The sequence below is a fragment of the Musa acuminata genome, chromosome BXJ1-6 (assembly GCF_036884655.1).
Source record: "Musa acuminata AAA Group cultivar baxijiao chromosome BXJ1-6, Cavendish_Baxijiao_AAA, whole genome shotgun sequence".
Lineage (NCBI taxonomy): Eukaryota > Viridiplantae > Streptophyta > Magnoliopsida > Zingiberales > Musaceae > Musa > Musa acuminata.
Window position 1 is genome coordinate 8473694 of NC_088332.1, and position 25619 is coordinate 8499312.

Consider the following 25619-nt stretch of genomic DNA (forward strand, 5'->3'; position numbering starts at 1 on the left):
CTCCCCCCTCTTATTCATTCATTACCCCTCGATTTTTATCCGATTAGGAAACATATACCTATTGCGTATCAGTATGTAGCATCATCGCGTCATCTTATGGCAACCATCATCGTATCATAACCATCTCTTAGGGACAAGCCTTGAGATGTTACATGGACGGATGAATGGCCGAGATTTGGTGTTCGGATCATCTATTATCGAATCTAAAAGACAAATGATGAGGATTTGGCTCATTAGACGGACTATATGTGCGACTCCGCTCCAACAATTATTCGGATCAGAAATATTCTCACACGTGAATTAGCCGCGCCGGTTCGCCCGAACCAATTAGCCGATCAGTTAAATGCAATGCACATCATGTACAGCTAGATGGACAACAGGCGCCGAATAAACAAAGCCGACGCCCTCAGAAGCTAACGGCGTCAAGAGAACTAACGCCTCGCTCCGCTCCCAAGCGTCGACTTCTAGTCTCTCTCCCCGTAGAGAAGAGAGGCTTCTGGCTCCGGCCCGGCTCAGATCCGGCTTCGATCGGCTCCCCCTTCGGCTCGCTCCGTTCTTCTCTCGGCGCGTCACCGTCCCCCTCCTCGCTGACCGAATCGGGCGCCGGGTGGGGGTTCGATCCCTTGTGACGAAGCCCTAATGGCCGATCCTTCATAGTCATCTAGAGAATCCAAAACCTGATGCTCGTGTGTGCGGATCGGGCTTGAGCCTGATGCCTTCGCGCCATTTTGCTATGAATCTTGGGGTAAAAATTCGTTCTTTCTTGTTCTTTCTGTCGAACTAGCGATCCTGGGACGTTTTGGGCGATAACCCATGCATTCAGTCGTGACTCTGCTTTTGATTTCCGAAATCTAGGTAGCAGTTGCATGGTTATTTGTTGCTTCGTATTTTCAAGTGAAAGATCACCTCCTGTAGTCGCAAGGTCTACTTACCGAGTAGTGTACTCGGTATACCGTCGCTGAATGTTTCGTCGCATATAATGTTCATTAGTGTATTCATCAAATTTATATGAGAACATAATATTAAAATGAAAAGAGTTTTGTATACTTCATGCCCCTTAACTATCCAGCATTTGTTCGTTCTATAACTTAGAAGCGTGATATATCTTGAATAGAATGGAGAATTTAGACAAAAGGACCAGAACAATGTGATTCAAATGCAGGTCAACAGCAGCTGGCTTACCTAAATTGCTTTAATAGATATTTGGCTCACAGTAACAAAGTTGGCTTGATTTACCTTTTAATAGAATATATGGATGCATGTGTGCCCTATCATTTATGCTTTGCTTGTCATATGCAATATTATGGGCAGCAATATGTAGGACATATGCTTATGTGGATTTTATTTCTTTGTTCTATTCATTCTATCATTTCTGATCTCATTCAGACTTTTCATATGATACCACTAATTCATGGTCTATTCCAATTTGAAGATGCTTCTTTATAAGCTGTAAGCAGTCAAATTGTCAGCAGAACAACTTATGATACATGCTTCAATAAATTCTATTGAGAAGTAATTGAGATTTGATAGAGAGAATTTGTATGAATGGAACTTCCGCCTTTTGGAACGGCTGCATACCTTTCCATCATGATTTTTCACCCGCTAATTATAAAATGTCTTACTCGACTGAACTTTTCTTGGCACTGTCTGATGCACGGAGTTCTGGTTTTGCCTTTTGATCTTATAGTTTGTGTCTTTTAAGTAGTTTCTTATAAATTATCCTCCTCTCACCTAAAGATTTTTCGTAGTTGTAACACCAGATTTACCAGTGTACTTGTCCTAAAGGCATAAAGTGAAACTTACTAGAAAAGGCATTACAAGATCTTATGCATTATTTTTCTCTATCTACATGTAATTTATGTAGAGATCTTATTCAGAAATTGAATTCCTTTTATTTGATTATGGTTATTGAAAATTTTTTTTTGTTGATTTATAATTTCAAGAAGGTTTTCCACTCTACTGATAATTTACTCTGACAGTGGTGGAAACAAATGCTTTAATGGACATGGCACTTGTACCATCAGGAGCAACTGCAGATGTTTCGTTGGGCTTGTCAGAGAAAGGGAATGCTGGTCCATCACTTAAACCAAGAAAAAAGTCCATGACCTCACTGTATCTCAAGTTTTTCGAAACATCTCCTGATGGAAAGAGTCGCAGGTGCAAATTTTGCAAGCAAAGTTACTCTATAACTACTGCTACTGGTAAATGCTATCTTTATGCTACCCTTTTTGCAACTTGCATTTATATTTAATGATCCTGGAATTGTTTGAATATGCTACTAGGTTGTTACATAGAAAATCATTTTTTTCTTTTGCCTTGAAGAGAAAAGGCTCTATTTTGGCAGATATAGTCCAGCACTAGATTATCATTACAAGTGTGCATTTACCATAATTTGCATAAGTAAGCTTTTCTATTGTGATTTTTGTAATGATATATTTTCTAACACATTTATTAATAATCGATGTACATATCTCATCCCCTAAGAAAAAGTGATGTAAAGGGAACAATAATATGTTTAATCTTCACAGTATTGTGGTTTTTGTCCTTAATTAGTCCTTATATTGTCCCATTGTTAATTGTTTTTTATTTGGTTTGTCCATGGGCTTTCTTTAGTGCATGTAATATATTGATTATTGAACGCAATAACATTAGGGCAGTCAGGGTGGGTGATGATAGTCTTCTAATTGCTTGATGTCAAACATTATTTTATTCTTAATTCTTAAGAGTTACTTACTAGTTTCTGATGTATGAAGGAAATCTTGGTAGGCATCTCAGTCATCGCCATCCAGGGTATGATAGGCTTGGTGATGCTGGCCAACAAGTCCAACAGGCTGTTGTTACTTCCAAGAAGCCTCAGCCTCAAGTAAAACCTTCAACTGATCTTGATCATCTGAACTGGTTGCTGCTTAAATGGCTCACTGGGACCTCTGTTCCTCCTACCTTTGAGGATGAGATGCTTTTGAATTCTTTTAGGTTTTTAAATCCATCAGTAAGGATTTGGCATAAAGAAAAGGTCCAAGCAGTAACTCTTGAGGTTTTCAGAAGCATGCGGGAGGATGTAAAGGCATCGTTGCAAAATGTAAATTCAAAGGTTTCCCTTGCCCTGGATTTTTGGACTTCCTATGAGCAAATATTTTATATGTCAGTCAAGTGTCAGTGGATAGATGACAACTGGTCATTGCACAAGGTTCTTCTTGATGTCTGTCATATCCCTTATCCATGTACTGGGTCTGATATATTGACTGCCACAACGAAGGTACTTACAATGTTCAACATTGATAGAAAGATTCTTTGTTGCACAAATGATAACAGTCCACAGGCGGTTCAAGCCTGCCATGCGCTAAAGGAGGAGCTTCATGCTCACAGTTTGCCCTTCTTTTATATTCCCTGCGCTGCTCGGACCCTGAACTTGATCATAGAAGATGGCCTAAGAACTCCAAAACCAATACTATCTAAGATTCGAGAATTTGTCCTCGAGGTGAATTCCTGTCCTGATATCGCTGAGGATTTTAAGCAAATGATGGCACTCTGCCAGGAGGGTTCATGGAAGTTCCCCCTTGATTCCTCAACAAGCTGGAGTGGTGATTATGCTATGCTTGATATTGTGAGAAAGGTACCCACCGATTTCATTGCTAATGGCTTCATAGATAGGTGGAATGATTTTTTCATTGATCTATCTGAAGATTGGATACTGATTCTCTGTATGATATCAACTATGTAGGCACCTAATGCCATGGACAGCACAATCAAAAAGCACGAAGAAACATTCAGCAGCAGAAACTTGTTGCTGAGCACGACAGAGAAATCTGTCGTCAATATTTTACTTTCGTATCTAGAGCCATTTCATAAGATAACGACCAACATATCCACAAGCAAAGTTCCTACAGTTGGTCTGGTGCTTTTTTTCATGGACCATGTCTTCGAATTAATTAGTTCTTGCAGGGATAGTTGTCGTCAAGAGTGGCTCAAGAGTGTAGCTGATGATATGGCTAAGAGAGCAAGAAGCTTTTGCACTCAAGCCTATAACTTCTTTACCTTCATGGCTGCAATTCTTGATCCAAGGATAAAAAAAGAGCTCATACCAGAGAACCTTAATTCGGAGAAGAATTTGGAGGAAGCAAGAAGCTATTTCACGAGATATTACCCCAGCAATCAATTTCCCATCATGGCTAATGGATTTGGCACCCAGGATACCACGGATGAAGAGAATGTTGTTTCCTTTGCTGAAGAGATTGCAAGGAAGAGGCGTCGTGCGAGCATGAGCACTGCTGCAGATGAGCTATCCCAATTCTTATCAGAACCGCCTTTGCCAATCGCCACTGACATTTTGGATTGGTGGAAGGTAAATAGCACACGGTATCCCCGTCTCTCTGTTATGGCCCGTGATTATTTAGCTGTTCAGGGGACCTCGGTAGAGCCTGACGAGTTGTTCACAAGTAAAGGTGACGATATACACAAGAAGCAGTTTTGTTTGCCATACAGCAGCATGCAGTCCTTCATGTGTATCAACTCATGGGTCCAAAGCGGATACAAATTCAAATTTCGGATGACGGAAATCAACTTTGAAAAGCTGGTAGAATCTAGTTCTGCTTCAATTGATGGTGTCAAGTCTTGACGAGAAACAAGAATGCCTCAGTAATGTAATATACCGTAATACTTGCAACATCTGTCCCACAATTCAAGAGCTGGATTTAGGTCGACAAGTTGATAAGTGATAGGGCTGTATAGTTCATGATGTATAATATCAGAGTTCAAATGGATGTCAGAATCTGATAGAACAGTGTCTAGTTAGTAGATAGCTGGAAATTTGTGTTCTAGATCTACATGTTATGTTGTTAAAACTTTTATTTATTCATAAGGATTAGTCTTTTTGGCTGCTCGTGATTGATCATACATGTCTTTTAAGATGAAGTTTCGATGGAACTTTGCTGCGAATGATAATTATCTTGAATTTGTTGAGTTGTCTGGTGCCCGTTGCCGAAAAGGTTTCTTATGTTATGTGGTTGAAATAGATGATAAGTATAATACACCCCGCGGAAGGCGAGGTCGTCACAGCAAGCTTCGGATACGAGGAGAAGGCAATCTATCGTTCCAAAAGAATATTAGGACCATGATGTCACATCACATGGCTAGGAAGCCATCAGTAATCAAGCAAGTTTCTTTGAAGAGGTACAAGTTATGTGCTGATGCATCTCATGGCCATGTACGGTCAGAAACATTGAATATATAATCACAGAACACTAGTCTCGATCTTGAAGCCAGGCTGTTTCTTCTTGTATTATTCCATTAGCTAGATTGATCTTATAATTAACCGTAGAACCTTGTTGCACAATTAGCTAAGACCCATCTGCCAGTAGAACAGGTTAATCCCAACAAATTAAGATCACTGGGTGTTCTCCAGAAACAAGAAAACAAAAAGAACATCCAATATACTCCTGAAATGTTCAAAATTCAAAACTGGGATTGCTGCAGTTTAGTTCAGTGACCATTGCATCTCAACGAAGGCAAGTGTCAAAAAAGACGGCCCTTGCCTTCTCCTCAGCATGCAGATTCAAAGGTTCTAATTGCATTCTTAGAACTGGAGCTTCCATCTCTATGAGAGGATAAGATGGCATCAAGAGCTTCCTTCACTTTGCCAACGTCCGGGGCTTTTACTCCTTGTGCTGGCCAGAACTCATCGGTTGCCAACACCTGCACAGGGATCGAGAGGGTCACTCTCATGCATCGACATACGAAGAAGAGAATCTCTTTTGTTTGATTGAGGGAAGGACGGGTAATTAGTTCATGCAAAGAAGAGAAGATCTTTAGATTTTGGTAGCTTCATTACCTTCACTTGCAACTGAAGGAACTTCACGTAGCTAATTGCTTTCTCGAGCATGGTCACCAGATCAACCTAAAAACCTACAAATGCTAAGACAACAAGGAAACAAAACCGAGAAACTAAATTGATCCGAAGCTCGGCAAACCTTTGTGCCATTAGGAACAAGATCCTGTAGAATCTTGAGCCGCTCGCTGATCCGTTCCCGCCGATTCTGCAACAAGGAAACATCTATAAATGGATCGAGTAATCCATTAACTACCTTCAAGTGCTCGTTGGTACTGCTCCATCGTTAATTTCTCATACAATCAGCGAAATAAAAAGAAAAAGGAGCACGGATATTTGAATGGTCATCGAATCATGAATGCAATGGATGGAGGAAGGCACCTTTGCTGCGGTGCTCTGAGGATCCTTGGATGGACTAGACTTGTCTTTGGTCCTTCCAGTGTTGCCACGACACTGCTTCTTCGGACTCGGCCTGTCAGATGCATCCTGCATCAATAAACATATCTCATTTTAATCCAAAGTTGGTTAATCACTATAGAGAATCCAAGAAATGACACGATCTCTTCGTTTCTCCCCTTAGCCCTGTTTAATCTATTCTATCACGCATCAGCATGATCAAACTCTAAAACATAGGCAAAAATTACCGTGTACGGGCGCTTTTGTAGGACTGTCGCTCGGCCAATGCTTTCTCGAAGGCCATCCACGGCAGCTGCACCAGGGTATATCAACCCAAACCGATCCTGACATTGCCGCTTATCTTTCTCAGGAGTTCCTACTACAGCGCACCAGTTTTCTACAGCGAAGCAATCTTGCTCGTGAATCAACGTGGAATCAGCAGTTGGACACTTGATATCAAGGTCGCTCAGCTGACAATTTTGGTCCATGGCGTCGATCCAAGCAGCACAATCGTCGTCATGATCCAGGCTCGGAGGACCAGCACGAGGCATATGACCTCCTTTCTCGAAGCAAAGCACCGAAGCGTTGGAGTAGGCCCAGTGTTCGGATGTTGTAGCATTGCAGTCGAGGATGGAGAGAGCTTCTTGCGGTAGCGCATCCACTGCCTCAAGGGTGTATGTACTGCTAAACGAGTTTTTAGGGTCCGATAAAAAAGGAAGAAGACTGCTCCAACTGCTCCCGTGGAAATCGGAGCCTTCTCCTTCTCCGATCATCATACGGCCAAGTGAAGGAGGATTAAGCCTTTGAATCGATGCCTCTCCACCGTAAAGTGGACAAGCTTGTGAGCCTTCCCAAATTCGATCTTTCTCGAGGGCCATAGAGCGAGGCAGAGCTGTGAAGGAGGGGAATAATTTGTGGTACTAAGGCAAGCAAGAAGAAGGACTTGCTCTTGGGGAATTCTTGTGCTTGTATGTTCTTATATATGCATGGTGTGGACTTAAACATTCATATAAGGAGATGTCTACTGCAGCTTATAAATTAATATACATATGCGATGGTTCATCAAATATATAATCAGAATAATTCATGTAATCTACAAGTATTTTTGCGAGGAGTTGTTAGCAGGCATGAAGGAGAGAGAGAGAGAGAGAGAGAGAGAGAGAGAGAGAGAGAGAGAGAGAGAGGAAGCCAAAGGAACGCCGGAAATCTCGCGCTCCCACGTCAAAGATTCCATGAGAGTAATCCATGGAACTTGGCATGAAAGCTCATCTTGTACCTCTATGGGCATCATCTTCTTCTCCATATCTCAAGACAAGTCTGGTTCTGGACAAGATACTTGCGTGGCGCTTTAAATGCTGCCTTCCCTTTTCTATCAGTTTGCGGCAGCAATATCGAAACAAGAGATCGACATGCGCAGTTGATCCATCCATTGATATTCCCTACAATCTGATCTCCATAGCTTAGGATCAGGTCTGTCGTAATATAGAAGCCCAAACTAAACCAAGCCTATATATAATGTTTCTCTGGGATCAATCTACAGAAATCCATTTCGGCTGTCAGAGGAACCAAATTACATGTAGTCGTGAAGAAGTGATCTACTTCTTTAAGCATCATCAACGAGTTAAATTAAATGGCGAAGGGCTGTAACAATTCTGAGTAATCATGGAGTTGATCTCGAGCAAAGCCTGTTTCCCGCTGTTGCTCCCAAGAGGCACCTTCTCAGCCTCCTCCGCAGCCGTTCTCAGGAACTGCAGCTCAAGTCTTAATTAAGATGTAAATTACGCTGTAAACCTTCCTCCTTAACTTCTACAACCATCTGCCACCATGATTAACAACATCTGAAATCACTTGCTTTGGTTGCCGGAAGGATTATTTTAGTATCCAAATGAATGATCAGTGATGAGTGGGTTCCCTGCAGTGTCCTTCGGATGGGCATGCAGGCCAATAATGCAATATGATAGAGATTAAGCATTAATGGTTCATCGAGGCAGCAGTTAAAAGCTTTATGCAAGACGGGGACAGCTGTTGTTAGTGAGAAATGCATGACATTAAAAGTCCAATGATCATGTGCATGAGATCCTAAGAGCTTGGGACTAACATTGATCCTGAACTGTACGTTCCATGAGATGCATGCAAATGAGTGCAAAGCTCAAGCAATAATGGCCACTTAAAAGAGCATTTAATGTTCAAGGGTCGTCTTATCCTTAAACAAGTGAAAGGCGATGTGATTGAAGATAAAGAACACAATCATGCTCGGAGAGTTCCCTATTGAGAATTATTTGCTAGGAATGGAATCCCAGATACTGTAAGAAAATACACAATCTTTCTCATACTTTAAGCTGTGCACAGATCCCTGGTCGTCACCTGGGAGCAATCCATCCATTAGTGCACTACAAGGAAATATTAGGTCTGTTTTAGCATGCTGCGTGAATGCTGTTAAGACTTCTCATACTAAAAACACTTCTCATATCCTCGTCCACTTCTATATGATAAAAAGATCGGGGGCGGGTGTCGGCAAATGGAAGAGAGAGAGAGAGAGAGATCGAAGTACGATATCTCTCAGTTCAAACTTATCCGAAATGATTCAGAAAGAGCATAGTTAATATGTTTGGTTTCTTTTGTTTTATTGGATGATTAACTCCTTCGATTTATTTTATTACATCCATAGACATACAAGAAGTAGGAAAAGACCAAACTTGTGGCTTCCATCAAAGCCAAACCAACTGGGAATGGGATTCAATAATACTGAAGCTTGACATGCAAGGACATGTAACGTTCCGCAACGTAGTTTACGACCAAGTAGAAGCTCATGGGAAGCAAGGGAGCTAAGTCAAATCAAGTCGACTCTGGGCCAGCACTGAATGCAGTCAACTTCAACCTGCCTTCGTGTGTGATCGTGAGCACTCCAGCTCTCTTAAAGTAAAGAAGGAAGTTCTTTCTGTAACACATCGATTAGAGCAACATCACCTTCTCGACCAGCAAACGATCGATTGATGAGAGCAAGTTTTGACACCAGTTGCTTCTCTACGGCTTGACTGCCGCACAGAAATAACATATATTGGCATCGTACAAATTTCTAGCATAATTCTGAAGCTGTTCAGAGGAGATATTTCTCTCGATAATATTGAGTTCCAGTTGCCTGAAGACTCGTTTTCGCTCCTCAAATAAGATGTGCCGATAGCGAAAGACAACAAGTCGATGAAGCTTTCGATAACAACTTCCACGAGTTGGCTGGTCCTCCAAGATCACATGCTGCATAGGATCAAATAGACGAAATGAGAGAATAAATTCTGGAAGGTATTCCTCGGAGAACGAACACCGGTTGTCCTGTAGAGCCACTACCGAGTTCAACAGTGACAGTAGAAAGTTAAGCAGATTGTTTTTGAGGGTCAGCTCAAGGCCTCCAAGGCCCGAGCATTGTGTGAATGTTTCAGATTCAATTTTCTGAAGCCTCTCCAAATTGGGTGATGGAAGAAAGCTGCTGCAAGTCACTAGTGTTGCCGGCATGAAAAGCTTTTGCAACATGAACCTCCACCCGCTTTTATTACCCCTCGACGAGCAGCATTGATCATGATGCATGAAATGAAATTTTTAGTTTGTTGCCTGCATATGTAGCTGAAAAACATAAGCAAATGCCAGTAATTGGGTGTAAATATAATTGTACAGAAATGTAAAAATAAGACGGACGATATGTGATAGATTGTTGACAATATTAAAGTTTAGTGCTAAAATAGGGCCCCAGGTAGATGCCTTAAATCTTATGTAATACTAGAGTTTAGAACAATGCATCAGATAATTTACATATTATCTCTAATATATCGGTCTATATATTTTCAAAAGTTATATTGAGATATTTATACTTACGAAAACAAAATATTTAATTCTGTTGTTCTAACAAAATCCATCTCTCTCGATTTTTAATCATGTAAAATTATCTTTTTAATCTTATACAGAAATCTTAAAATTTTACTTTCGTAAAGTAAATATAGAAATCTCAATATAACTTTTGAAAGTATAGGAATCGAAATGCTAAAAATAACTAATTATAAGAGGATAATATATGATTAATTCATCGTAATATAGACCATTTGAAGTAAGAACAGATTATAGTAATCCAATTATCAGCCAAGCACTGTTCCTATCATGCTTTCTCTATTTTATCATCTTTTTAAGATAAATAAACATCACGGATATGTTTTATTTACAACACAATAACAAAAAAAAGCACATTCCACTCAATTTACAATGATAGGGAAGGGATCACATCACCTGATAGACATGTTCCCACGCTCTTAACAGTTTGTATCACAGCATCAGAGTCGCATTGTTTCTTGATGTCATCATGATTCAACACAACTGATCTTGACTCCGTATATATTGCATGATCTGCTGCAGTGTTTTTCTTGAGTGTCTACCTTATGGTGCACCTAATAGCATATGGCAAAACATTGGTTCCAGTGTCGAACACTAGACTTCCATGACTAAATCATGACATGAATTGCAAACGTTAATCCAATCTTTCAATTTATAGTTTTTCCTCTTGATATGCTTGACTTTCAGCGTACAGTACCTAAAAATACTTTTCGAGCGATGCAAGATAAGAAAGGAAATGAAAGCTAAAATGAACAAGCAAGGTGCAATCAGCCTACTTGCATGCCATCCTCTACATTCGGCAGCTGCAAACTAGTGGTTTAATCTTAATAGCCGAGGGAAAAAGGGAACAAGCAAAAAATAGACGAGCAACTTGTACCAGTTCCAAAATGACCCCGTTGGCATTCCGACAAACACATAGCAATCATTCAAGAAAGTGCATGCAAGAAGCAAAACCATACCTCACGATTCAAAAGAAAAGGAGATGATAACTCATAATTGGACAGAGATATTTACATTAAAAACGGAACTCTTCTGACTATAGGAGGTGGGAGGAGAGACGTGACCGTCGAGAGTGGTGGCGGGTAGCAGCGCTGAACGAGTCGCAGGAGGAGAAGAGTTGAGAGGTTCGTCAGTAAACCGAAACTTGCGTAATATCGAAATTATAGAAGGGTGTTATCGATAAAGCCTGAGAAAAAAAAACCAAATAAATATATGCATAATTTATTTTTTGTTGTCTGAAATTAACTTTTTCGAATATTTATTTTTCGGAAAATGAAGTGTATAGATCTCACCATTCAATTAAATCAAATTAAATACAAGATATATATGAACAAATTCTCTTTGCATTCTTCTTTGTTGATACTTATGAATCAGGGGAGACAATGGTTGTGCAAGCATCATATTAATAACCATTTTATGAATGTGATCCATCAAAGTAGATCACCAGATCGTTGTCAAGTGTTTCTTCTTGGAATCCAATGCCTACAGCGTGCTGAGCTTGTGAGCGCCTCAGCAAGCAGACAAAGGCAAGACACGCAGTCATGGGGTCCGAAGCACGGTGCCCAGATGCCCGCTTCCAGCGTCTTCACGCGCAGGGCATGAGCGAAGCCAATGCCCCAGTAGTACTTCCAACAGCCATTGCATCGAAAACTCCACTCATTTACCGCTTACAGACTCCAGCAGTGGGACATCAAACAGAGCCCTTGAAGGGAGGGCTTTGATCGATGTCCTTCTCAGAGTTCTCATTGCCTTCATTTCTTTCTCGGCATCAGTGCAGTGTGGCCATTTTTCTACACCAGGACGAATCCAAGGTTGGATTTGAGGGCGTAAAATAATGATCCAAAGCTGCACTCATGTCACACTTGATTACCACATGGCATGATGTTTAGGTTAATGCTGAGTTAATCACAAGTATGGGAGTTTAGCCGAATGAGAAGAATGTGATTGTGACTCTGCAAAAGGCATCAGGCCCGATACATATGCTGAAGGCCGGAGAAAAAGCTAACACTAACATGATGGACTTCAACTTTTTCTTCTTCTTTGTTCAGTATTAAGAAGAGGCAACGAGCTGCTATGGAACTTTATCGTGGTATGTGTTTTAAAGGCAGCGGTAGGAATGATGACGAGAGAATGATGGAGCAACAGCAGCAGGAGGAGGTCATGGCAACTCAAGAGCCCCGCACTGCACTGCACTGCACTGTTAGCTTTTTGTTGTCTGGTGAGGGTAAAGTTCAGTGGAGAAAATTCTGTTCTATACTGCATTCTCCTGCCATGCTACGTTGTATACATCCTGTTGGAACGTGTGATAGCTTTTTACGAAGAAAGGAAGGCCTTGACCCAATTCTTGAGAAGGTGAAAACTGCAATCGTAGTTATCTTGCGCAGGAACTACAAGCCCTAAAAAGGTGGAGAGCCTAAGAATGATAGTTGTTGACTGGAAGATCGAAAGAGTCATCTGGAGTTCGGAACACGAGAAGTTCAGCGTCTCAGTCAATGCATTAAAACACTCTTAGGCCCAGGTTGTCGCCTGTGGGCACATACTGCGATGTACGTGTATCTCACTGTACCAAACATACCGCAGATTTCCATACTTTCTTTATCAATCACTAAGATTGCTGACATAGTTTAATTTGATGCAAATTTTCCATGGAACTCGAACGATTTCGATCAGAAATACGAGCAATATACGACGACAGTAAACTTTATTACATGCATACCACATCAGCAAAGCATCAATCTGATGATCAAAAAAGCATTATGATCCAAAAGGCTTAAAAGTATCAAGTGATGGGTATCTTTTTGTTAATTTGGTTCTTCAGATGGGCCTATCTTCTCAAGGTAATAATGATTTATCATAATAATTTTCAGAGGATTTGGAGTGATGCCCTCAGTGTGGTTGAGTGTATTCTACACTTGCCCTCCGAAGCCATATACAAGTAACATCCACTTTATCCAATCATATACACAATCAGCCCCTCCACAACCTTCTCCCCCTCTCCTCCGTGCACCGATCTATTCTTTGGCCTGTCTACCTTTCCCTCTCGCCCCATTTCCTCTCGAGAGACACAGTAAGAAAAGAAGAAAAAGAAGCCACGTAAAAAAAGTAAAAGCGTTGCACTCACCACCTCAACACCCTCCCGCCCTCATTACTCATTCCCTTAGAACGAAGCAACAGCACATCATAAGGTCCACTGCCTCAAAGAAAACACCGTGATAGAAAGAGGAGAGAGAGAGAGAGAGAGAGGAATGACAACGATGAGCCGTCTTCTACCGCTGCTGCTATCTCTTCTCCTCCTCCAAGTCTCCCTCCTGGCCGCGCAGCCCGCTCTGCCCGAGCCTGACGCCGCTTCCATTCAGCTCATACCCTCCACCTCCTCTGCCGCTGCTGGTGGCGCCTCCTCTTCTTCCCCTCCGGCTACCATTCCCGCCTTTCCCGAGCAGTCCGACGTCTCCACAGCCGCCTGTCCCCTCGACCCCCCTGCCGACCTCCTCCCTTCCGTCTCCGCTGCCTGCGGTGCCTCCGATGACAGTCTTCCCTCCCGCTCCCGGTGTTGCCCCACCCTCAACGCCTGGCTCCTCGCCGCCTACTCCGCCTCCGCCCTCGCCGCCCACCCGCCGCCGTCCTCCGGCTACGAACTGCCCGCCCTGCCCGACGATTCCGAGGCGTGCATCGGCGGCGTGGAGCGCGCTCTCCGGGACCGCGGCGTGGATCTGCCGCGCGTGAACGGCACGTGCGACGCGGCGTATTGCTACTGCGGCGTCCGCCTCCGGCGGCTAGCCTGCGCGGGGGCGTTCGTGGCCGATGCCGCCGAGGGGCGGTGGGTCCCGGCGGGAGACGCCGGGCGGCGGCTGGAGAGGGACTGCTCTCGTTTCGGATTTGCCGGGTGCACTCGGTGCCTCCGTTCCCTCAACCAGGTGAGTAGAGTGGCTCCTCACCCTGTCCAACTCCCTAGCTGACTCGCTTAGCTCGCTTGATCAGCTCGTTTTTAACTCGGTACTCGAGGTGAGAAGTTGAAAAGGGAGTCCGCCAACGAAATGCTGCAAAATTAAAACTTCGTACAGCCATGGCACGAGAATTCGTGAGAGTCTCTCCTTTCTAAGTTCTGTTTGCGTCCGAGTTCCTTTAGAACCGAGGCAGCGCTAACTCGTTAAGCAACCATCGGCATCTGCAACAATGTGATAATGCAGCTGTCATCACTTCATTTTCCATGGTTTTGATGCATCGCTGGTTTGGAGATGTCTATAATAGTCTCTTATTTTTCCTTCTTTTCTGATTTTGCTGAGCTGAAACAAAGCAGTATAAACATGGATTCACATGCATCGGAACTCATGTCAGTTTGTATAAGAATTCGACCTTCCTATGGCCCAGAAAGCTTGGAGTTTACCTGCACCAACCATTGGCATCGCTGTCCTCTGATGCGACTCTCTTCTCTCAGATCAATGATTGCAGCAAAATAACACATTAAAATAACACGTCCAGCACAAATCTCCGTTGTTTTAAGTTCTTTCTTGTTAACATATCTAAATCTGAATTCATTGTTCTCCTTCGATCTGTGTGTTCTTTGGCAGCTAAAGTCCGAAGAGAAACGAGGCATCGGCAACGCAACCAAGTGGGACAAGAAGGCGGACCCAACTCAAGACCGGGAATGCCAACTGATGGGGGTGACGTGGCTCCTGTCAAAGAACCGGACGCACTTCCTGCCGGCCGCCACCTCTGTACTCCGGGTGCTCATGGCGGCCGACGGCGTCGGCGGCCCCGATCCCACCTCATGCACTCTCTCCCTCGACGACATGCCGCTCGCTGTCGGATCCGACCAGATCGATAGCCGTGGCGGATCCTCCGCCGTCCGATCTCTGCCCTTGTTCCAGCTCTTCCTGATGGCCACCTTTGTCCTATTCGCACTCTTCCATGTCTAGTTTGTGCCCGAAATAAAGAAAAGAATTTAAATGACTCGGATTAATGTGCTTCCAACCTTCCCATCTGTTACGGTCGGCTCTGCTGACATGGGCAGGGTGGGTCCAATTGGATCATTGATGTGATTGGTTCGAGAATTTTACGTGCAGACGTACGATGGAAAGCAGAAACTATATTACGATGGATTTTTCGGGTGTAAAAATGCTTCGTATCTGAAGCCATAACCGTTCTCAGATGGTCAACCTATGCCTTATGTTAGTAAATGAGTTGATTGATCAAAGCATATATGCATTGATTAATGCAAACGAGATAAAAGATAAGATTGAGCGAAATCAAAATTATATAATATTGACCCTAAAATAAAATATGACTGACTCGATCGTCTCATGAACCGAGTCAATTATTCTAATTCGTATATGACATATGAACCCAAATAACATAAACGAAGGTCGTATTAGGAGTTCAGATCAAGATTACTACACTTAACTGAGATAACTGATGCATAGATTTTAGGTGGAGTTCAAACAGGGCTTGATCATTACCTGTTCTCAGGAAGGAAAGCTTTCTCTTCTTGGTCTGAGCACTAACAGGAAATCCTTTAGCGTTCAAAAAAAGCAGGCCTCAGAACCTAAGTTATCCAACCCCTTACAGCGCAATTCGACCCATTACGGCCCATTTAGGCCATTCCGGCCTATTTTATGATCACATTTGTTGTTCTTCATCCGACGCTCCACACGTCCCCACGTAATTGCGCAAGGATTCTCGATTTGCCCGTTGGCTTTATCTTCACATCTACCCTCGGCCACACTCGGCCCCTTCCGTTGTTACCGCAGAGCCACCGAGCTATCGGAGTCTCTCGAAACCCGCTCAACGGTAACTCTCTCTTCTGCTCCTCCTCCTCCTCCTCCTCTTTCTCTTTCATCGATTGTATTGGAGTCTCAAGCCATAGGTTTTGGTCGCTTCAAGATTCATGGTTTGAGTGAGGTGCTCGGCCAATGGGATTTGGGTGCTTGGAGCTGGCAGCGCGATGTGGTCTCCCAGTCGGTGAAGACCGTATCCGTGGATCCTTTAGTTTACCTCCTTCTTAGTTTTCGTTGATTCTTTTGGTGTCGAAAGCTTCGAGATTCATGGTGGTTTGAGACGCTCAACCGTTGGTATTCGGTGCTTAATCTTCCTGTCCCGTCGTTGGTCTCCGAGTGGCTAAAAGTCTTTAGACGATGATCTCCTTCTTTTCCGCTTCTCTTATCGATTCTTTTGGAATAGAAAACTTCGAGGTTCATGGGTTGAGTTGATCCGCCTTGGGATGGGTGCTCGAATCTGCTTGTCCCATGGTCGAGTGGTTAAAAATTGGTCGTCATCAGTCCTCTTCCCCTTTTTCTTCCCTTTTCTCATCTATTCGTTTGAAGTCGTAAACCCCATACTTTTGTCGCTTCAAGATTCAGCGTTCAAGTGGTCTTCCGTTGGGATCGCGTTCTCGGAGTTGGCACTGATTATGTGGTCTTCTTCCCAGTCGGTCGTTGAGCTGGTAGGGATCTTGTCCCTATTCTCTTCCTTTTTTTTTTTTTTTTTGGAGTCTTAACCCCTAGGTTTTTGTTACATCAAAATACACGGTCTGAGGTTTTCTGCCATTGGGATTGGATGCTCGGAGTCGGCGATGCTATGTGTGTCTGTGTGTTCCATCATCGGTCTTCGTATGGGTGAAAGATCATCAGACATTAATTGACATTAATCACCGTCATCTTATTCCCTTTACTCATCGAAACTTTTTGAGTCTTAATCCAAAAGTTTAAGGTGGTTTGAGTTGGTCTGCCATTAGGACTGGTTACTCAGAGTTGGTAGGTTGTCACGGGCTTAGCTGAAATTGCCTAAGTCGTGAATCACTCTTACAACAAAGTCACAGATTTAGTTGGAGTTGCCTAAGTCGTGAAGCACCTTTGCGCAAACTCCTCGAATTTAGTTGGGATTACCTAAGTCATGAGGCACTCTTGCGACATATGCGTCCGTAAAGGATCAGCCTAGTTGCAACCTCGTACAGGTCCCGAAGGACCTGCGAAACAGAAAGTTGATTAGTTTGAAAATGAGCGACTCTCGCAAAGAGAAAAGCTTTACAAGCAATTCCGCGAGCACCTTGAGTGTAAGAGAGAAAAGAGACGAAGGAGGAAACAAAGACTTTAGAAGGTAGAACGAATAGTTGCAAGTTCGCAAATAACTGCTCACTGGGTGTCGGAGGTGAAAGTAAATTCTCGTTAAGTTAACGTGCGAACTTGTGAAGATTGTTCAACGCTCGACACTACCTCAAAACTCCATCCCTCTTGGTGCCACCGGGGGGGTTCTAGGGTATTGAAATAACTGACGTTTTGCGTGAGGCTATGGTCTGTTAAAAACAGGCCGTGACACGTGAAAACGGAGCCATTTTGGGGCAATTTGGCCTGACGCGGTGAGCAGTCGCACTGTAGCGCTGCGAACTGTCGTTGCAAAAACATAAAATCAAGACAAAACATGCTGCCATGTAACTGTACATGCATGCAAAAGCGACGAACGGTTCGTTGAACAAAGTTGTTGCGGGTGAGCGACAACCGTTCGTGACAGGGCGATGCTGTTTGCTTGGCCTTTGTTGGTCTCTGAGTGGGCGATGCTGTTTCCTCCTTGTTTCTCATCAATTCTTTTGGTCTTGAAGCTTGGTTTTCACTTCAAGATTCATGGTTTGGGCTGCTCCGCTGCTATGATTGAGTGCTCAGACTGATTTCATAGCTTATGGTTTCCCTGCCCCTGTTCTTACACTCCAAGTGGCTAATGATTGGTTGAGAGGGAACCAGGATATTGTTTCATTTATCCATCAGACCGATCACCAATCACGATAAGGGGGCATTTGCCACAGTCTAAAGTGTTTCTTTTGGATTGTATTTCATGTGTATGAGGGAGAATCACAATTCTTTGAAATACTTTAGTAATGGTGGAATATGTGCGGGAAGTGATTACACAAACATACCATGGGTAATATCCAACACGATGTTGTTCTCATCCAAGAAGATTCTTTTGAAAGGGTACCTGCCATATGACGTCTACAAGATTTTGATACTCGATTAAGTACTCATGATTCTATTTGTGGCTATAATATTGCTGCCTTGTAATGATTTTTTCCAGTAAATTGGAATAGATATTTGTGAATATTGAAGTATCTCCACTTTTCTTTCTTCTTAGTCACTTGTGCCTTTTGTTTTCTTCCTAGAGTGGCTTAATGATCACCTTGTAGATGGCTCAGCTGGCTACCTCATTTGTACAAGCATGTTGCAAGGTAGAGTTGAATATTGTTTCCTGCATGTGTTTTTCCCTCTAAATTAGAGTTGCCTTTTTCTTAAATTTTCAAAGCTATTTTATAATAATGGTTTCATTTACAGTCCATCTTTCTTAAATTATGATTTTTAATAAAAAAAGGGACCCATTCAATGATGTTTGGAAGGACTTTCATGTACTATCATGGTAGCTCTTACTTGGAACTTAGTCCCTGTTTCATGTTATGACTTCTGAGGTCTTGGAAAAACTATAACAATTATGTTTAGTCTACTATTATTAATGCTCCTGTCAGTGACATTCTTTGCATGAAGCCAGAGTAATGGTGCACCAGCTCTCAGTATCCCCCATCAGTTTTATGTGTGATGGCTGGATAGATGCGATAAAATCTTCACCATAAACTACTTGTAGTTTGGCCACTGTTTGTCTTAGATATACATTGCAAAATCTCTAATTCTTGATCTCACACTATATATTTCTTTTGTCTTCAGGCATCTCCATTTTCTTTTGAGTCATGTATGCAAATGATAAAAAACATCTTTTTGTAGCTCTTTCAGTGGTAAGAAGCTTACTGACTTAATATGGTGGTGAAATTCTGTTCTCACCCTCCCACTTTGCTTCCAGCTGGACCTTTGATCAACACTTCTGTTTTTCTTACTTTTTGATGAATGATATTCAAAAAGTCAAGATCGGTATTCAGGATTTCTTTTTCTATTTGAAGCATCTACTCTTACCACATTATCTTATTAGGTTAGGCTGTACAATCTGTATACTTCTATATATTGTAGATTTATGCTGTTTCAGATTTTTTTAATTACACTACATATTTTTTTTGTACAAGCAACTTCTAAATTATACCTAATTAGAAAGTTTGTTTTCAGGGTTTTAACGAGAGCCACCTAACACGTGCCATATCTTTTGAAGCCGAAAGAGGACACTGCAACACATTTGGTAGGACTATGAGGTACTGTGCATATATTCACAATATGTCTACTCATAATTGAGCACAACTGCGAAAGACTATTTCATATTAGTTACTTCACTGGCAGGTTTAGCAACTTTCTCCACTCGAAACTCCTAAAATGGTGTTCCCGATCTAATCATGGGTCCTCACAGAAGCTGTTGGAAGAAGTTGGTGACTATAGCACAGCAAGCACGTCAGAACGGTCTAAATTTCTAAATAAGGTACATAATTCTTGTCATGCTATTATGACAATTATGCATGCTGTTAATGCCCCGCCTAAATAGGTAGCCGTGGAATCATTTGAAGTATCACAAGAGAGTAGATTTGGAAATAGAATCTGCCAAAAAATCTTGAATAGGACAACATGAACCTAATGTGCCTGCATTATAAGATGCCCTTGGGCAAATTGGAATTCTTTGTTGTCTTTTCTCTTTTGCTTGTTACTGTTGTTAATACTTTAATGAAGAGCAAATGTAACATGGTAAGTTAAGTTAAAGTTCTTGTTTTCAGTGGTTTTATTTCTTTCTTCTACTAATGCTTCAATTAGGAGTCTATACCTATAGCAATAGTTTTGATGTTGAAAGACGTTGAAAAATACAAACCAAGAGATTTAAGCTTAAGACATACTTAGAAGCCTGCAATTCACATTAGAGTTAAAAATTTTGTCTTTTGATAATTTGGTGGCGAGGCTCATTTAATTGCTCGTGTTCCAGATTTGATGGTGCTTCATCAATGTCAAACCCCAGTCACCAATTTTTATAGCAGACACCAAGGTTTCAAATCTTGATTTAGTACGACGCTGGTTCTTGAGCGAATCAATTCAATGTCGCTATTGTGGAGCACATTGTGTGTTAGTGTGCCCAGGTTTAATCGGAGGAGGAGAAGACGGAGGAAGAGGAGATGGCGAAGGAAGAGGAGAAGAAGAGAAGGTACTGAAACAGATAAGGTGATGCATATTGAAGAAGGAGACGGCAACAACAGCTACATGTGAAGAAAATGATGGCTGTTATGTGTGGATTTAGATGCAGAAGCAAAGTCGATGGAGGTGGAGGAAAGAGTGGGGGGGAGAGCAAATAGCTGTTGAAATCTTTGTTTACAGGTTTCAATTGCTTCCATATATATTGATGTAGTTATAAGTTGTCAGCAGCCATTAACAACTATTTTCAATTACAAATACTTAAAAAAAATGAACTTTATGTATTTCAAACTGGGACCAAATAATATCCCTCGATCCATATGCCATGTCCTGTGTAATCAGTAAATACTTAAACGTACATAGTAGTATGCCAGATATTTGAAACCTTGGCTGCCTCTCTCAAGTCTCAATTCCTTTCGATTATTGAGATGATTTTGTACTTTGCCACAACAAAAAGTTTGTATGCACTATAATTGATCGACTTTTATTGGTCTCTGATCAAGGATTGTTACCGGACCACATAAGCTGGTACACTTGGTATCAAGCTTTTTGATTCTTGTTACTTGAGTGATGTCAGTCCATGGTCGGACTGGTGTGCTGGAATGTATTATTGTACCAATCTGTCAGGGAGGGAGAGGGAGAAAAGTAGAAGGAAGGGGAAGGAGATGGAAGCATGTAGGCAGCTCTTAGCTGGTAGGCAGCAACGGGCTGCAAAGAGGAGACACTCTCAAGGAATCGCCAGCCCTAGTCCATGGGCAACGGGACATTTAAAAAAAAAGAGAGGAAACAACGTTATATAAGACATTTAAAAGTAAAAAGAAAGAGAAAACGATGTTATATAGCAAATCAGATTGGACTGCTCGGTTTTAAGTGATCCTCCCAACTGATGATTGGATTGGTAAATACCGGTTGAATTGTGCTATACTGGGCAAACTAAAAACTTTGGTTGGTGTGTATTTATTATTATTTTTCAGTAATATTGGGTGGTATGAGTCGGTACGCCATTCCAATGCTGTGTTATTCAGTTTCATTAGTCCGACCAAGGATTGGGAAAAAGCCATCTAGGTCGATACTTGTTGTTGTCAATATTGTTATTTCATTCAGTAATACCGGGAGGTATGAGTCGATATACCATCCAGTGCATTAGTACTATACAGGTCTGATTGGTTATTAAAATTGGTATTGGACCTTGATTTAAATCCTTGTTTGCAAGGTTGACAAGGCTGCAAGGATCTAAGCCAAATTGGATATATATTGGAACAGTCCAACATCTCGATCACCAGCACGAGGTGTAAGAACTAAGAAACATCACAATATATCAAATTTCCTTATAGTTTCCCTTGTTATATCGTTCAATTTCAGATTTTTTTTGCTTAGGCATATATGCTCATAGTTTACAGATGTGTTGATGCACAAAATAGAACTTTACCTCTATTGAATGTTTGAATCTTGCCAAAATGGATGGTAACTGGGTGTCCTTTTTTTGTGTTTCTTTGCCTTTGTGTTTCTATGCCTAGATATGCCTAGATTTTTATTGGCTATATGATTCAGTGCATGGTGGCTGTAATTGTTTTTAGCTGTTCATTTTATGAGAAAATGTACAATGCAGGCACACCAACTTTAACCATTATGTTTGTCATTTTATTGCCAAATTATGTGATATCTTTATATATTCTTAGCGCTGTAGTGCTTGGTAGGGTTACATAGAATGGAAACCTGAAATGTTCTTTTTATGACAAATTTATTGCGGAACTTTCCAAGCAACATCTTTTGGAATTGTTTGAAATTTGAGATGCATATAACTTGCTTTTGCAAGTGTTTGTGTTTGACAGATTAATTGGCTGATTTATATTGATAACTCCAACAATTTTGTCTGTTCTGTGGAACATAAAATTTGTCCTGTCAACTCTTTAAAAGAAGTATTAAGATGTAGGCAAGCTGAAATATTTTAACAAGATCAATATGACTATATTGAAGGAAGATATCTTTTTGTGTGCATTATATGTTTCCCTTGTGGACAGTCATTTGTTACATTAATTCTGATTGCTATGTTTTCTGCTTGTAGATCTCAGTTTTTATGGGTTATAACAACATACAAGATCTAGTTGCGCAAGAAAGAGATCGAAGACAATCTACAACAGATGCAAATGATGTATATGAAGAATTTGATTTCTCATTGACCTGTGGAAGGTTTCCGTGCATTAAACTGGGTGATTCCTCACTTGTTGGACTATATGATGAGGTTCCACATGCAGAAGAACAAGAGAATCTTTTACCTCCTGAAAGCTGTGACAAATACCTATCTACTTCTGGTGCAAACTGGGAAAAATGTAGTAAATTGGTTGGCACATGGTATTCAGTAAGGCCTCCTCCCACAGAAACAAATCCTTCATCACCTATGGAAGACAATTCGTTCGTGGTGCAGTTAGATTCTCGAGAAGCAGATTCTGATGTAGAAGGGAAGGTAGAAGAACAAGAGACTAGCAAAAACTTACTTGAAAGTTCATCTACTGAATCAGTTTTGGACAGAGCTATCAGAAGTTTACCAGGGACAACCAGTAGACAATGTTGTCAGCTTGAAGGTGGTGGCTTCTATACGGTGAGGAGTTGGTGATCATGTGAGATTGTAGATCCTGGTTGATGTTGATCTTTTATATGTTCTTTGTAAATCTTTTGTAGGTCCGAAAATTGTTGCATCATTTCCCTCACACGTATTCTGATCTACTGAATCCCTTGGAAACAATAGAGGAAGGGCGCTATGTGATGCTTGTTGGAATTATTTTATCTTCTAGGTCAGTTGTATTTGAACTTTTAAGAATCTTAGCATGTGACTAACTTACCCCAATTTCACTTCACATAAATCTTCCCTTCTTTTTGTTTTGACACTTAAATTAGGAGATATATTGGATCTGTTTATTTTCTAAGCTGACTTAGTTTTAGTGATGAGTGATGACAACATCCTTATAGACTAAAACATAGGTGATGATTATGGATTTTTGATGACTGTGGTTGTAGAATCTTATGACACAAGTGACATATCTAGAGATACTTTATGTTCCTGTTTGAATATTTAAATCCAGTGTTTATGCAAATAATACCTTGTTTGATCCTTTTAATCTAAAGATGATTAAGAGGAAAAGTCAGAAATTGGTCTTAAAGTCAGTGAAGGAATTCACAAAATGATTTTAGCCGCTGGTATGCGTTGGATTAATCCCATTAAGAAAAGTATCATTATGCGTTGGATCTTTGCCTCGTGATCTGGCTCTTAATCTTTTAGCTGCACAGATGCATCAATTTTTTATATTTTATGGATTATGCCTCAACTCTCAATACAATGGAAAAAATGGTCATGAGTCAAGGGAATTAATCTTTCTACCTCCTATCTAGTTCCTATAGAAAAACTGGTTTACTGTTATCATACATGCCTCATGACAAACCAAGGATCACAGATGCTGGTTGGCATGGGTTGGCACATGCCAAGAAGCCAAGTTTTAGCTTATGCTGGTCGTTATGCCCTTGTTCCTAGAAAGATATTAGTGTGTTGCTATTCCCCAGTGCCATAAAAGATATTAATTTGTAATCCTTGCTACATATTATCCACTCAGTCTTCACCCATGACTGTCTATGTACTTCATGTTCAAGTTCTATGGTGTATCTATATAATGATGATATATATTTTTTGTATTAAGGTAGCATAGATATAGTTTTTAGGTTAGAGTTGAGTTAAACTCTAAAAACTAATATATTATTGAACAAGAATAGCTTGAAGATGATATTTCACTAAGAGTAGGTTTGATAAAGTGAAGATTTTGCATTCGAATTGTTGTATGACTGTTTTAGTTGCACTTTGATTGAAAGGAATCTACAAGGTAGCTACTAGATTAACCATGTTTATGGATCAAAATGTTGGATGATTGACTTGAGATATTATACAATAAGATGGTGAAAGATGATGTGGATGTTTAATCTTTGATATTGCAAGAAAAAGTAGGATAAAGTGAGGATGGTTGCATTTGTTTTCTTGTACAACTGGTTAGGAGCCCTTTAACCTAAATGAGATATATATATATATATATATATATATATATATATATATATATATAATTATTATTAAAGGTGGCTATTAGATTAGCCATGTCCATATATCAAAATATTGAATACTTGACTTGTGAAACAATACAAGAAGAGAATGAGGTAGCCCTGTTTGATAAATGACCTTGCTAGAGAAAAAGTAAGATAAGAAAATCACTTCGCGATTGGTTAGTGGTAGGCTGGTAGCCCGATTTGTGTCTAGTAGTAGAGAACAAGGTACTTCAGACATGTTAATTATGACTTTCAAGTGTTACGGTGTGGAAAACTAAACCGATATGGTTTCATGTCTTTGGAGAAAGAAGATCAAGAGAAGGATAAATTGCAAGCTGTGAAACTGGACATACATGACCCTCAGATTATCTGAGCATGGTGCCTTTGATAGGATACTGGAATAAATTATTCATGCTGCCCCCAAATAATTGAAATTATATGACAGGTTATGGCCTACAATCAACTTAATTCTCTTTGTTTTCCTCAAAAGTTTATGCACTAGACTAGCCTCAAGGAGCATGCTATATTTCTCATTCTGTGTGCCATTTCCTTTCTCTCTTTTGATCAAAACAAACATTTTGGCTTGCAAATTGTGGAAGAACTCATATTTTTCTGTGCCCCTAAAACTCATACATTTAGAAACTTTGACCTTTTTTTTTTTTTAACTATGTGGAGATGTCTACCTTCTGTTGTTGTATTTATTAAACATCCTTTTCATGATTTTTCAGGGGAATCAGAGCTGGTAAATCATTCTCTTTCCTTGAAGTTGTTGTTGGCTGTGAGTTCCAAAAGAATGAAGAAGATTCTAAAATTGAGGATGATTATGGCACTGAAGATAAGAAGATGATTTACTTACACTTGAAGAAGTTCTTCCGTGGAACACGCTTTACATATCAGCCTTTTCTTAGAAGTATCGAATCAAAATATACTGAGGGAGATTGTCTACATGTTAGTGGTAAAGTGAGTTAGACTTGGATATTGTGTGTTTGTTCATTCTTTCAATTGTTCCCCATCTACATGTTAGTGGTAAAGTGAGTTAGACTTGGATATTGTGTGTTTGTTCATTCTTTCAATTGTTCCCCATTTTCATCAAATGGCTTTTTCAGTTTCTTGCTGTCCATTTATCTTATTGATTTATGATTTGGATTCCATGAACTTACGTGTTTCGCCTTATTCTGGTGACATGAATTCTGATCATACCTTGACTTGCAAAATTACAATCAAGGTCGAAATATGGCTTTGTATTTTCGTCCACAATTTGTAAGAGTCATCTAAAATATTGTCTTTTGCACTTCTAAAGGTTATTAGCTGTTTGTCATAACATGGTGCACATGATACCTTGCAGAAGCCAAAGGTGA

The 25619-nt window shown here is 40.9% G+C and overlaps 4 protein-coding genes across 13 annotated transcripts in view; 3 read left to right on the top strand and 1 right to left on the bottom strand.

Annotated features, from left to right (window-relative positions):
* Positions 1-375: 375 nt before the first annotated feature.
* Positions 376-4893, top strand: LOC103987370 (putative AC transposase). Its single transcript, XM_009405656.3, has 4 exons — positions 376-745; positions 1980-2201; positions 2754-3613; positions 3722-4893. Exons 2-4 carry the CDS (start codon positions 2000-2002, stop codon positions 4613-4615), a joined length of 1956 nt encoding a protein of 651 aa, XP_009403931.2. The 5' UTR covers positions 376-745; positions 1980-1999; the 3' UTR covers positions 4616-4893.
* A 465-nt stretch (positions 4894-5358) lies between these two features.
* LOC135677684 (uncharacterized) lies at positions 5359-7470 on the bottom strand. The gene is made up of 5 exons (XM_065190054.1): positions 6469-7470; positions 6206-6310; positions 5967-6032; positions 5828-5893; positions 5359-5691 (listed from the first exon to the last, which is right to left on the bottom strand). Exons 1-5 carry the CDS (start codon positions 7096-7098, stop codon positions 5539-5541), a joined length of 1020 nt encoding a protein of 339 aa, XP_065046126.1. The 5' UTR covers positions 7099-7470; the 3' UTR covers positions 5359-5538.
* Positions 7471-13139: 5669 nt separating this feature from the next.
* On the top strand, positions 13140-15043 carry LOC103987371 (uncharacterized GPI-anchored protein At4g28100-like). Its single transcript, XM_009405658.3, has 2 exons — positions 13140-14007; positions 14662-15043. The coding sequence occupies exons 1-2, from the start codon at positions 13339-13341 to the stop codon at positions 15007-15009; spliced, it is 1017 nt and encodes a 338-aa protein (XP_009403933.2). The 5' UTR covers positions 13140-13338; the 3' UTR covers positions 15010-15043.
* A 754-nt stretch (positions 15044-15797) lies between these two features.
* Positions 15798-25619, top strand: part of LOC135676034 (ATP-dependent DNA helicase homolog RECG, chloroplastic-like) — a 34280-nt gene continuing 24458 nt past the window's right edge. For 5 of the 10 annotated variants that reach the window (XR_010514107.1, XR_010514115.1, XR_010514111.1 and 2 more), the window contains exons 1-7: positions 15798-15880; positions 18237-18302; positions 19180-19262; positions 19348-19483; positions 22244-22777; positions 22858-22970; positions 24990-25221. Coding sequence is in view for 1 of the 10 variants with exons in the window: in XM_065186796.1 (XP_065042868.1) it covers positions 18261-18302; positions 19180-19262; positions 19348-19483; positions 22244-22777; positions 22858-22970; positions 24990-25221 (1140 nt within the window). In the remaining 9 variants the exon portion in view is untranslated. Of the gene's footprint in view, positions 15881-15916; positions 16052-16090; positions 16533-18236; positions 18303-19179; positions 19263-19345; positions 19484-19975; positions 20362-22243; positions 22778-22857; positions 22971-24989; positions 25222-25619 lie in introns of those variants that run through there. The other 5 variants (XR_010514109.1, XR_010514110.1, XR_010514112.1 and 2 more) reach the window with 5 other exon arrangements.